At 42.4% G+C, this 12,229-nt stretch overlaps 1 protein-coding gene across 1 annotated transcript in view; it reads left to right on the top strand.

Annotated features, from left to right (window-relative positions):
* LOC145399866 (obscurin-like) overlaps window positions 1–11,609 on the top strand; it is a 146,773-nt gene extending 135,164 nt beyond the window's left edge. Inside the window, exons 7-10 of the mRNA XM_080272447.1 lie at window positions 4,876–5,009; window positions 5,375–5,540; window positions 6,034–6,078; window positions 11,533–11,609. Coding sequence (XP_080128573.1) covers window positions 4,876–5,009; window positions 5,375–5,540; window positions 6,034–6,078; window positions 11,533–11,609 — 422 coding nt within the window. The remainder of the gene's footprint in view (window positions 1–4,875; window positions 5,010–5,374; window positions 5,541–6,033; window positions 6,079–11,532) is intronic.
* Window positions 11,610–12,229: the final 620 nt, after the last annotated feature.

Here is a 12,229-nt window from a genome sequence, read left to right as displayed (position 1 = left end):
ATAGGAACCCCTTGGAATCTCGAGTTTTCCAAGAGAGTTTTCGGCTCTAATCGGTGAACGCCTCAATTACAAAATCAAATTTAAACAGATTCTCCATCGTAACACTATGTTTTTTGGCGTCCGCTCTAGCAATTAAATATCGGAGATTCTGCCTACAACTTTACATTAACGTTTTGCTATGTTTTCTTGGTGAAATGACCAAGGAAAAATGCCCCACTTCTGGATTTAATCATTTCATCAATAACCGAGTCTTTATCTTTCAGTTTCGTCAATACGGCAGGTTGGCAGTGGAGAATGTGTGTGTGTGTGTGTGTGTGTGTGTGTGTGTGTGTGTGTGTGTGTGTGTGTGTGTGTGTGTGTGTGTGTGTGTGTGTGTGTGTGTGTGTGTGTTCATACCTAATTGTACTTACCTAATTGTATCTTTACAGGAATGAGTCAAGCTCGTACTGTCCCGTGTATCAAATCATTTTTATCATACAGATCCTTACGTTTATGAATTGTTTTGGCACACACTATTTCATTCGGTACTACATTCCATTGATCAGTTATTGCCCTATTTGGGAAACTGAATTTTCTTACGTCTTTATCACCTCTCATTTTATGCAGTTTTTTGCAAAGAAAGGAAGTTCCTCTGACCCCTCTGATTACAGACCAATAGCTGTCACATCTTCTCTTGGTAAGGTTTTTGAAACTGTAATTAATAAGCACATAGTTAAACATCTTGAATCCAACAACTTAATTAGTGATAGACAATATGGTTTTCGCCAAGAAAGATCCACCATTGACATACTCAACCTCCTAACTCATACCATCCATCAATCAGTTGACCTACATGGTGAAACTCATGCAGTAGCCCTGGATATTTCTAAAGCTTTCGATAGAGTGTGGCACCGTTTCCTGTTGTCCAAACTCCCTTGCTATGGACTAAACTCTTTTGTTCCTTTGATTTCCTCATATCTCAGCAATAGAAAAATAAGAGTAAAAGTAGATGATGTATATTCCACTTTCCACTCAGTTAACGCCGGCGTGCCGCAGGGATCAGTTCTGGCACCAACCCTGTTCCTCGTTCATATTAATGATCTCATCTGTCACCCACAATCCCATCCATTCATATGCAGATGACTCAACACTTCATAGTTCATTCACACTCAGACATCCATTTGCAAAGTCAGATATCTCTAACTCTCACCTCAGTACAGCCATTTCTTTAAATCAAGACTTATCCACGATTAGTGAATGGGGACAAAACAACCTTGTCTCATTTAATGCTAGTAAAACTAAATATATACAATTTACTAATAGGTAGGTATTGCCAGAATCGTATATTACCTTCAATGCTACAAATATTCCCATTTCCAAATGCACTGAAATTCTCGGCGTCTCGCTCAACAGTGCCCTCAGCTGGACCTCTCATGTCAGATCACGCTAAAACCGCCTCAAAGAAACTTGGATTATTGTACAGAGTCCATAACTTCTTCACTGACGAGCAGTTAGTTATAATTTATAAAAGTCAGGTGCGCTCTCAGCTTGAATACTGCTCACCCTTATGGAGCGGATGTGGAGAAGTTGCATTAAAACAAGTAGACAAAATTCAGAACAAAGCTGTTAGAATTATTAATAACCCTGCTATTACTAATAAACTACCTCCCCTACAAGTAGGAAAGAATGTTGCCTCCCTTGCGTTATTTTACAGATATTTCTACAGCAAATGCTCAGACGAAGTTGCGTCCATGGTGCCACCTCTCCATGCCTTCCCTTGTGCTAGACGGGCAGCTGGCAGCGCTCATGACTGGAATGTCACTCAGCCATACTGCAGAACTTCTGCCTATCAGAATTCTTTCATTCCCCGAACTGCATCTCTCTGGAACTCGCTTTCCCACAGTTGTTTCTCTCCAGACTTCAACCTACTGCTGTTTAAGTCTAGCTGTTACAGATAGTTTATGAACAGCGGACACCAGTAATCTGGTGTATGGATTTGTTTTTTTTTTATTCATTTGTTTTTCCTTCCTCTGTTCTGTTATTTAAAAAAAAAAGGTCCACTTGCTGATGCCTCCCCATACGTCATATACTCATTTATATCTATTTTCTCTTTCCCTGAGATGCATTTATATAGCATAATCATGTCTCCTCGTTTCCTTGTCTCTGTGGTGTTGGTAGATTCAGATTTTCTAGTCATTCTCCGTAGCTTAGATCCCTTAAGCTTGGTACCCATCTTGTTGCGGCCCCTTGAACTTTTTCAATCTTACCTATGTGTTTCTTGATATGAGGATTCCAGACTACTGATGCATACTCCAGAGTTGGTCTGATGAATGATGATGTTATCCTTCTTAGCATGTCTTCATTTATGTATGTGAATGCTATTCTCATATTTGCAAGTAGTGTATATATGTTCCGTACCTTCTCACTGATGTGGTCAGCCAGATATAGTCTGTTATTGATAATCACTCGTTGGTCCTTCTCTGTTTTGGATATGTGTGGGGTTTTACTTCCTAACGTATAATCCTAGTCAGGTCTTTTTCTACTTTTACCAAACTTAATTACATGACACTTGTCCACATTGAATTCCTTTTGCCATTTATTAAATCATTCATGAAGTAGGTTTAATTCTTCTTGTAGTTCTCTACAAGAGTCTATGTTAGTAATTCTCCTTTGTATTTTTGCATCATCAACAAACATATTTAATAGCTTTCATTTCCAATGTTACTATCTATGTCATTTATATACACTAGAAGCATAATAGGTGCCAGCACTGAGCCCTGTGGAACTCCGCTAGTCACCTCCCTCCATGATAATTTCCCCTGAGTACTGTTCTCATTTCCCTTTTTCTGAGAATATCTTGTATCCAACAGTACAGGTTGCCTCGGATTCCTCCTTGATGCTACAGTTTTCATAAAAGTCTTTAGTGCGGTACTCTGTCAAATGCTTTCTTGAAATTTAGATAGATACTGTCCACCCATCTTTCTGTTTTCTGTAACGTTTCTTCAACTCTATCATACTAGCGAGGTTAGTAACACATGATTTACCCTTTCTGAAACCAAACTGCCTTTCTGTTATCATATTGTGTTCTTCTAGATGGTTTACCCAAATTATTCTTATCAGCTTTTCCATTATCGTATAACATTGGGTAGTGATAGTGGTTGGTAGTTGAGTGGATTTTGTCTATTCCCTTTCTTGAAAAAAGGAACAATGTTTGCTTTCTTCCAAATATCAGGTAGTTTGTGTCACGAATTAATTCGCGACATTGTGTTAGAATAATAATGGGAATGCCTGAAGAATTTTGAAATGCATAAACTTTCGCTCAGTCCGTTAACTGCCTCGCTTTTGCACTCAGATAGTAATGAGGTTTCATAACCCTTGTCACTGTTTTCATAAGTGACTGCCATTCTGTATAGACAGTGCATTTCACTGAGCGAAACTTTATTTGTAATTGTCGTTCCCATTCATTGCTTCTCCGACCACCAAGTTGAGCCACGCTCGTTTCTTGTGCTTTGTGCTGCACCTTGCTTACTTCAGTTAGTTAGCTTCAGACCGCCACGGGAGGAGGTACTCGTCATGCCCAGCGTTGACAGCAGGGTCTCCATTGTACAGCGATTCCCCTCATCTCCCAACCGACTTGGTGATCGGCATAGTGGACTTAGGATCAAGCAGCGCCTGCCCTAGCAACAGACAGATGCCCAGTCTTGTGTAGCTTCAGCTCCATTTCCTCCACTGACGAGTATTTCTGTTCTTTTTCCTAGGTTTAAGTCTAATTAGCTTTTTGAATGAGAGAGAGTGAGTGTATTTCCTATGATATTTGAATTCATTTTGAGATACTTGTAACGAAAAATTTTCTTGTAATCCATAAATTTACAGTTCCTTTCTTGAGCTTAATGTAAATGTAGAATCGTGTTGGATTTCTCCACATTGTGCTCTCTTAAATTTGCTTATCCCAGTTTGCATAAATTTCTGTAATAATCACAACTGGTATTTAGGCCAGTTCTTTTGTATTAATTCTCAAATCCGTTTTGCCAACTAGGAGTTAAGCACTGGCAAGAACTTGTCTCGATTATTATTATTTATGATTGTCTGAGGGTAAGGACACTTTCTCAGAGGCCAACAATACTAATGATACAGGATTCATGAGTGATTAGTCGCTGTGTACTGTTGAGAAAGTTTATATGATTCTCACCTTTAGAGAATCGGCGAAGTAAGCCACATATTGTAAAATTTACTACTTGATTTCACGTCAATTCCTTGTGTTTACTTTCGATTATTAGGATAATTTTATTCGCAGCATTCTCTTTTTTCCCCCCGTGACATCTGGCGACCTCATTCCTGGATATTAACTCTTAGCTTTAAAGTTATTAACGAAATAATACTCACTCACTCTTAGCTAGGTATTTTTCATCATTAAAGTTTATAGGCACTGCCTTACTGGTGGTTATCGATTTTGCTTTATTAATTTCATGTAAAAAATTTCTGAGTTGCATTTTTTTTCCTTTGCTTACCAGTTTACTGTAACTAGATACAATGGTCACCACCAGCCTGTGTCTATATTCTTTAGTTTCCATTATTAGCATTTCTCTGTGCAACAGCAGTCAGTACATCAGTCTTTAGTTCACTCAGCCTTAGTTGGGTTAGCATCATGGCTACTATATGTACAGGATGCAAAGGATATGGGACTTACCAATCCCCAGGAAAATAAAGACTATGTGCTTTCATGGTACACTTATGAACAGCAACGTGAAAGTGATGCTCGTGAAGAGCATAAAATTCAGCATGAGAGAGAACGTGAACACGAGCGAGAACAACGTGAACACGAGCGTGCCGAGCGCGAGGCACATGAGAAACATGAACTTGAGATGTTGAAGCTCAAGTAAGACTCCTTGGCTTCAGGAACATCTGGTGCAGCCAACCCGAGCTCCATGAGTGCTCTTCCAGCACATGTTTTGTCAACCCTGCGCCTCAAGCTTCCTTTATACAAGGAAGGAGATCGAACAGAGCCACAGATAGCTCATTTTGAGGACATGGTGCAGCTGTATCAGCTGGATGAGGCAGCTAAGGGGCTCCAGTTTCTTAGCTTATTTGAGGGCCCTGCCCTCGATACTCTCCACAGACTTCGTGGAGACAATCTTACGTATGAGATGATGAAGGCTGCACTCATCAAAGCGTACGGTCTCACAGTTGACGTCACCTGGAATCAGTTTATGAGGGCGTGTCTCCAAGAAAAGGAGACTGCTGTTCAGTTCCTCGACCATCTCACTACTTACTAGATGAGAGGATGGAGAAAGATAAGACCCCTCACATGCGAGAGGGGATAATTGACCTTATGCTATGCGCACAGCTAGAAACGTCATGGCCTGCTGAGCTTAAGCCTCAACTTAAGATCTGCCAGGTAAGGGATGTGAGCCACATAGTGGAAAAGGCTGATGCATTTTTCACTGCGTACGGGTACCAATCTGGTAAGCAACAGACCTGGAATAGGAAGGATACTGCCAAGTCTGGGAAGCCATCTCAGACTGAACTCCAGCATCAAGGCCGGCCTCAGAATAATGGCCATGGTCCAAACAAACCGCAGATGAAGGACCAGGGGCAAAATACGCAGAAATCCAATTTGAAGAAGTACAAGCAGTACCCCAACCAGCAGCAGTATCCCAAGCAGCAGCAGAACAAGGACAAACCACGTAACCCTCAGTCAGGACAATCAACTTTAGTGTTTCGTAGGCAGGAGTCAAATGCCGCATTAATACCCCAACAGCAGTATGGCAGTGTTGTCCCCACCAGTACAGGTACTTCCCCACAATTCACTTGTCCCCCTCAGACAGTGAGCCCTCCTCCTCAGATGGTCAATGCTCCAGCTCCCCAGATGGTGAGCATGACCCCTCAGGCATCTAGTTCTCAGGGCGCCATGTTTGCCGCATCATTCGTTCCACAGTCTCATCAATGACTGGCTGCTACCTCCTCAGACCCTTCCACCAGCAATACTACCTTTCTTGTTCAGCCAGGGTTTGTGGGAGGTGTTTCTGTAAATGTTCTGAGACAATGGTTCCTCAGGCTGCTCCATCAGGCAGAATCTAGTTCGGCCCGAGGAGTACACAGGTAGGCAGATCCAGGTTAGATTTATTGATGGATCAGTGAGACTGTTCCCTGAGGCACATATCCAGGGGGCATCTCCTTTCTACACTGGCTTGGCAGCTGCTGTTGTCATGCCAGAACCTTTGTTTGACCTCATTATAGGTAACATACCAGGCATAAAAAAATAGTTGCGCCGTAGATGTTGTTACTCAGACTTCGGCTGTTGCAGTAACATGAGCCATGGCCAAGGCTCCAAACCATGTCATCCCGTTGACTGTCGCAAAACCGCAAGATCTGATTCGTAGTCAAGATGTTTTCCAAGAATAACAGTCTGACCCGACACTTGCCTCAGAACAGTCTGACCCGACACTTGCCTCAGTGCGTAAGAAGCTGGAGGGTAATGTGATTAGGTATTCACAGGGAGGTCAAGCTAGGTTCCTTTGTAAGCGAGGACGAGTGTACCGTGAGTCACAAACACCCTAGAGCAAGGTTCGACTGCAGGTTGTCGTTCTCGCGAAGTATCGCCAAGTGGTGTTTGAATTGGGTTATTGTTCAGTGATAGGAGGTCACATGGGCCAAAAGAAAACCTCTGACCGCATCCATGCTGACTTTTCCTGGCCAGGAATGGGACAGGAAATAACGAGGCTTGTGCATTCCTGCGATGTGTATCAGCATACCACTGACCGGAGATGTGCCCGTCCTGCTCCATTGAAACCAATGCCTATAATCTCTGAACCGTTCAAGAGAGTAGCAGTTGACATTGTTGGGCCAGTTTCTCCTAGGGCCAGTGATGGATCAAAGTATATCATCACTATCATTGATTTCAGCACACGATGGCCTGAAGCCATGGCCCTTAAGAATATAGAGGCCATCACTGTTGCTAAGGCACTGATTGAGGTGTTCTGTTGTGTAGGTATCCCCTAGGAGGACTTAACCTGCCGCGCCCTGGAGACGTGAATTCACGTCCTCACATGATGTGAACTCATATCCCGGAGACATGAATTAATCCGGCAACATTGCAAGGTCCCTAATTTGCACAATTTTCAATTTTCGCGAGTGATTTCGCGAGTGATTTTTGGCACGTATACACGGGACACCTTCCTCTATTCCTCTACAAGATGCCAAGCAGGGACAATGCCTTACACCGCATAACCTCTCCCCCCCCCCTGCACGCCATTGTCTCAGCAATTCACCTGTTACCAGTGACCTGGCCAATAAAGACATTCAGGGCCAGAGTGATTCCCCAATCGATGACAATGTGGAGGACAAAGTTTACATAGCATTAGAGGAAGAAACAGTCAGAAATGATGGTCAGGTAATGTGGGAAAAAAAGGTCATGAATGGTGATGAGTTAGTGAGTGAAACAATGCTTATAATGCCTATATTACTGTTTGAAAACCAATATACTCTTGTGCTACATATAAATTCGTACCAAGTAAATAAATAAATACTGTTTATGAGTGGATAAAATAGGTACCCTCCCATAGAACTCGTTTTCTTTGGTGCCAGCCTGTTAGAAAACCCAGTCAGGTAAGGCGGTACTCGTACCTAGATCGAGTATTTTAAACCTCAGGTGAGCGATTTCTCTATGAATTTTCGATGTTTCTCACCAAAAGCGGATGTTTGAGCCAAAAAAAAAAATGTCCAAAAATGTCGGGACTGGGGCATACCACTGCCCAGAAAACGTCGGGATGGGGCGGGTTAAGCGACTGGGGTTCACAGTTCACCTCTGCGGTGTTGAATGATGCATTCAGGTTGTTGTATATCCTAGGCTTGCGAACTACGCCCTATCATCCCATGTGTAACAGGTTGTGTGAGAGGTTCAGTGGGACTCCCAAGAAGATGTTACAGCACATGGCCACTGAACGGCCAAAGGAATGGCTGTGGTTCATTGCCCCTATTCTATTTGCTTATCGAGAAGCCCCCCAGCATTATCTGAAGTTCTTACCTTTTGAACTGTGTATGGAAGGTCGGTCCGTCAGCCACTTCAAGTCCTTTGTGAGTTATGGGATGATGAAGAACCCGACCCTAAAGTCAAGACCACCTACACCTACGTCCTTGATTTAGCTGACTGCCTCCAGTCGACGTGCGAGTTAGCTAAGGAAGAACTGATCAAGGCGCACAAAGTTCAAAAAGCTTGCTAAGATAAGAAAGCAAAGCTTCGGAAGTTCAGTCCAAGTGATAAATGCTTGGTGTTACTCCCCACTGCCCAGAATAAGTTGTTGGCACAGTGGAAGGGTCTATAGATGTAGTAAAGCGAATTTCAGACCTCAGCTACATAATCCACATGGGGAATCTTCGTAAAAGGTTCCACGTTAACATGTTGAAGGCTTATCATGAGTCAAATCCCGAGGAGACTGGCCTAAAAGTAGCCAATGACAGTGTCCAGGTGCCAGAAGATACTGGGGCAGCTGCAGTGATCCCAGCTGATGACCAGGATGGCGAGCCCTTAACCATTCAGTCCAATCAGGAGGAGACTGGCAGAGATGTCTTACTTAACACTGACTTAGCATTAGGTGACCAGAATGCCATAAGGTCATTGCTCTGTTGGTATGCTGATGTCTTCTCTGACCAACCTAGACTTGCAAAGGTTGAGTGTCACAAAATTGAGTTGACCAGCAACACTCCCATAAAGGTTAAGCCATATCCTATTCCCATGTGACTATTGGATGCAGTGGACAAGGAAATTGCCAATATGGAGACTGCAGGTATTATTGAAAAGTCCTCATCTCCTTACTGTAGTCCAATGGTAGTAGTTCACAAGAAGGATGGCGGAGTCAGGATTTGTGGCAATTACAGGAGGCTAAATGCAATCACCTAAGTGGATGCTGAGCCAATGGGTGACCACATTGCCATCTTCTCCAAGCTGACAGGGTCACGATATTTCACGAAGCTCAGTTTGGTGAAGGGATTCTTCCAGATTCCCTTTCATCCTAAGAGTCGTCAGTTCAGTGCCTTTGTTACTCCTAGGAGGTTATATCAGTATAAAGTCCTCCCATTTGGACTTACCAATTCCCCAGCAGTATTCAATCGAGCCATGATACAAGTGCTCCATGGTATCCTAGGAGTAGAAATGTTCGTTGACAATGTCCTTGTTCATTCTGGCACGTTGGAAGAGCACCTCAGACTCTTGGAAATTGTCTTCAGTAGGCTCCAGAGTTTCAACATAACTGTGAAGCCTAGCAAGTGTAAAATTGCGCACAGTGAGGTGGAGTTCCTTGGACATATTGTTGACAACAATCGCTGCAGGTGTCAGGGTGATAAGATCAGAAAGGTTAGGGAAGCTCCGAGAGCCGTGACCAAGAAACAGGTTAGGGCATTCCTTGGCCTAGTGGGGCATTATAGAAGTTTTATCCCCAACTTTGCCCTCATTGCTCAGCCGTTGTATGAGATGCTTCAGAAACATGCTCCAAATACCATTACAGGGAGCAGCGCAAGAGAGATCTTTTGCCACCCTCAACAATATGCTGAGTAAGGAGCCTATCTTGGAGTTGCCTGATTCCAATAAACCTTTTGTACTGAGCACCATTGCTTCACAAGATGGAGTAGGTGCCGTACTAACACAAGAATCGGAAGGTGGAATTTTCCAAGTGACATATCACAGCTGTAAGCTAAAACCTGCCAAGAGGAATTACAATATTATTGAGAAGGAACTCTTGGCCGTGGTTGACGGTGCTAAGAAATAATCTTATTATTTATATGGAGCACCATTCACACTGGAAACCGATCATATGCCACTCACTAGTCTCAGCACAACTAAAACGGCTAATGCAGGATTGACATGCTGGACACTGTATTTGCAACAGTTTAACCTTGTTGTGAGATACATCAAAGAAAGTGACAATGTAGGTGCAGATCTGATGTCTTGCCTGCTAACTGATAACTAACAGGGGCAACTATTGTGCACTGGGGTCCATAAGACAAGGCTCCTACAAGATTTGATCAATCCAAGGACTAGCTTAGCTCCTAGTTAATAGTACATCAGTAGGATATGATGTCTTGCTCGTGGGTCCCATAGGACACATTATGTCCAGAGTTTGTACATACATATATACCATAGGTTAAGAGAAAAGTTTGAAACCCTCAAAGAGGCAATCCGAGGCTGTGTCTGAATTACCTTGTAGTGTGTCTCGAGCTGTGGGCCTCTCTGAGAATTCCCGGAGAATGCACATTATCCACATGAATGTTCACATCCACATTGGGTGTTAATATGTGACCTGCCCGAGTCTGCATAGGGATTCTCTGCTTGCCGATATTAATCGTAAGTGTAGAGCTAGGTTTAACCAGTAAACTACAATGGTCCTTTGACATTCTGTCCTGGGACCACATTTCCAGGTTAATAATAATGTAGGTTTAACCAGTAAACTACCAGGGTCCTTTGAGATTCTGTCCTGGGACCACGTTTCCTGGTTAATGATAATGTAGGATTAACCAGTAAACTACAAGGGTCCTTTGAGATTCTGTCCTGGGACCATGTTTCCTGGTTAGTAACGTATCCAATTAGAAAACATTGGTGAACCTTTTATAGCATATGTACTGACTACTAGGCAGAGAGATATTGTAATTTAATACAAATCGTTTGTCACATCGAACTTTTGATGCTCCACCTTGATTGATTTCACAGGTACAGATGGCGGGCATAACAGTTTTCCCATGTACAGTAGATCAGCTGATCATCCCTGCTGCATGCTGCCGCCTCTTCTCTTCTGCCTCGTCGTCTCCATTTACTATTAATTTATTTTATATCATTTTGCATGTAGATACAATTACATTACAACTGTCACACCTACACCGTGTATTACATACTCTACACTACATAACAATTAGTTGTTAATGTAAATGTTGTGAACTTTCGCTGAGTTTGACCTGAGTACAGGATTTTTCACCATCGTCATGGAGATTTTCCTCAAGCTTGCTTCTGTTAACATAAATACAAGGTTTTCACGCTCATAGGCGACAGTGATTTTCTTCTGTAGCAGGACAGTACACACACACCAAAGTGTGAATCTGGTGTGACTGGGTTAGGATGTTTTTGTATGTATATATTGTGAAATTTTCAGAGAAAACTTTGATTTTGATGGGGCGTAATGTCACGAATTAGTTCGTGACATTGTGTTAGTATTATATTGGGAACGCCTGAAGAATTATGAAATGCATAAACTTTTGCTCAGTCCGTTAACTGCCTCACTTTTGCACTCAGATCGTAATGAGTTTTCATAACCCTTGTCATTGTTTTCAGAAGTGACTATCTTTCTGTACACGATGCATTTCACTGAGCAAAACTTTTTTTTTAACTGTTGTTCCCATTCATTGCTTCTCCGACCGTTAAGCTGAGCCATGCCCGTCTCTCGTGCTTTGTGCCCCAGCTTGCTTACTTCAGTTAGTCAGGTTCAGACCACCGCGGAAGAAGGTACTGATCGTGTCCAGCATTGAGAGCAGTGTCTCTGTTGTACAGCAATTCCCCCCATCTCCCCACAGAGTTGGTGATCAGCGTAGTGGACTTACCAGCGAGCAGCACCTGCCCTAGCAAGAGACAGATGCCCAGTCTTGTGTAGCTTCAGCTTCGTTTCCTTCACTGACTAGTATTTCTGTTCTTTCTCCTAGGTTTAAGTCTAATTAGCTTTTTGAATGAGAGTGATTGAGAGTATTTCTTTTGATGTTTGAATTCATTTTGAGATACTTGTAACGAAAAATTTTCTTGTAATTCATAAATTTACAGTTCATTTCTTGAGCTTAATGTAAATGTTAAAATCGTGATTGATTTCTCCACATTGTGCTTTCTTAAATTTGCTTATCCCAGTTTGCACAAGTTTCTATAATAATAACCACTGGTATTAAGGCCAGTTCTTTTGTATTAATTCTCAAATCCGTTTTGCCAACTAGGGGTTAAGCACTAGCAAGAACTTGTCTCGATTATTATTATTTATGATTGTCAGACGGTAAGGACACTTTCTCAGTGGCCAACAATACTAATGATACAGCATTCGTGAGTGATTAGTCTTCACTGTGTACTGTTGAGAAAGTTTAAATGATTCTCATCTTTAGGGAATCGGCGAAGCAAGTCAGCATAAAGTAAATTTTACTACTTGATTTCACAAGTCAGTTCCATGTGTTTACTTTCGATTATTAGCATCATTTTATCCGCAGCATTCACTTTTTTCCCCCCGTGACAGTT

The sequence above is a fragment of the Coenobita brevimanus genome, chromosome 50, assembly GCF_032717465.1.
Source record: "Coenobita brevimanus isolate Jiangsu-jjx chromosome 50, ASM3271746v2, whole genome shotgun sequence".
Taxonomy (NCBI): Eukaryota; Metazoa; Arthropoda; class Malacostraca; order Decapoda; family Coenobitidae; genus Coenobita; species Coenobita brevimanus.
Note: the sequence above shows the minus strand (reverse complement) of the source record. Positions and strands in the feature narration are given on the sequence as shown.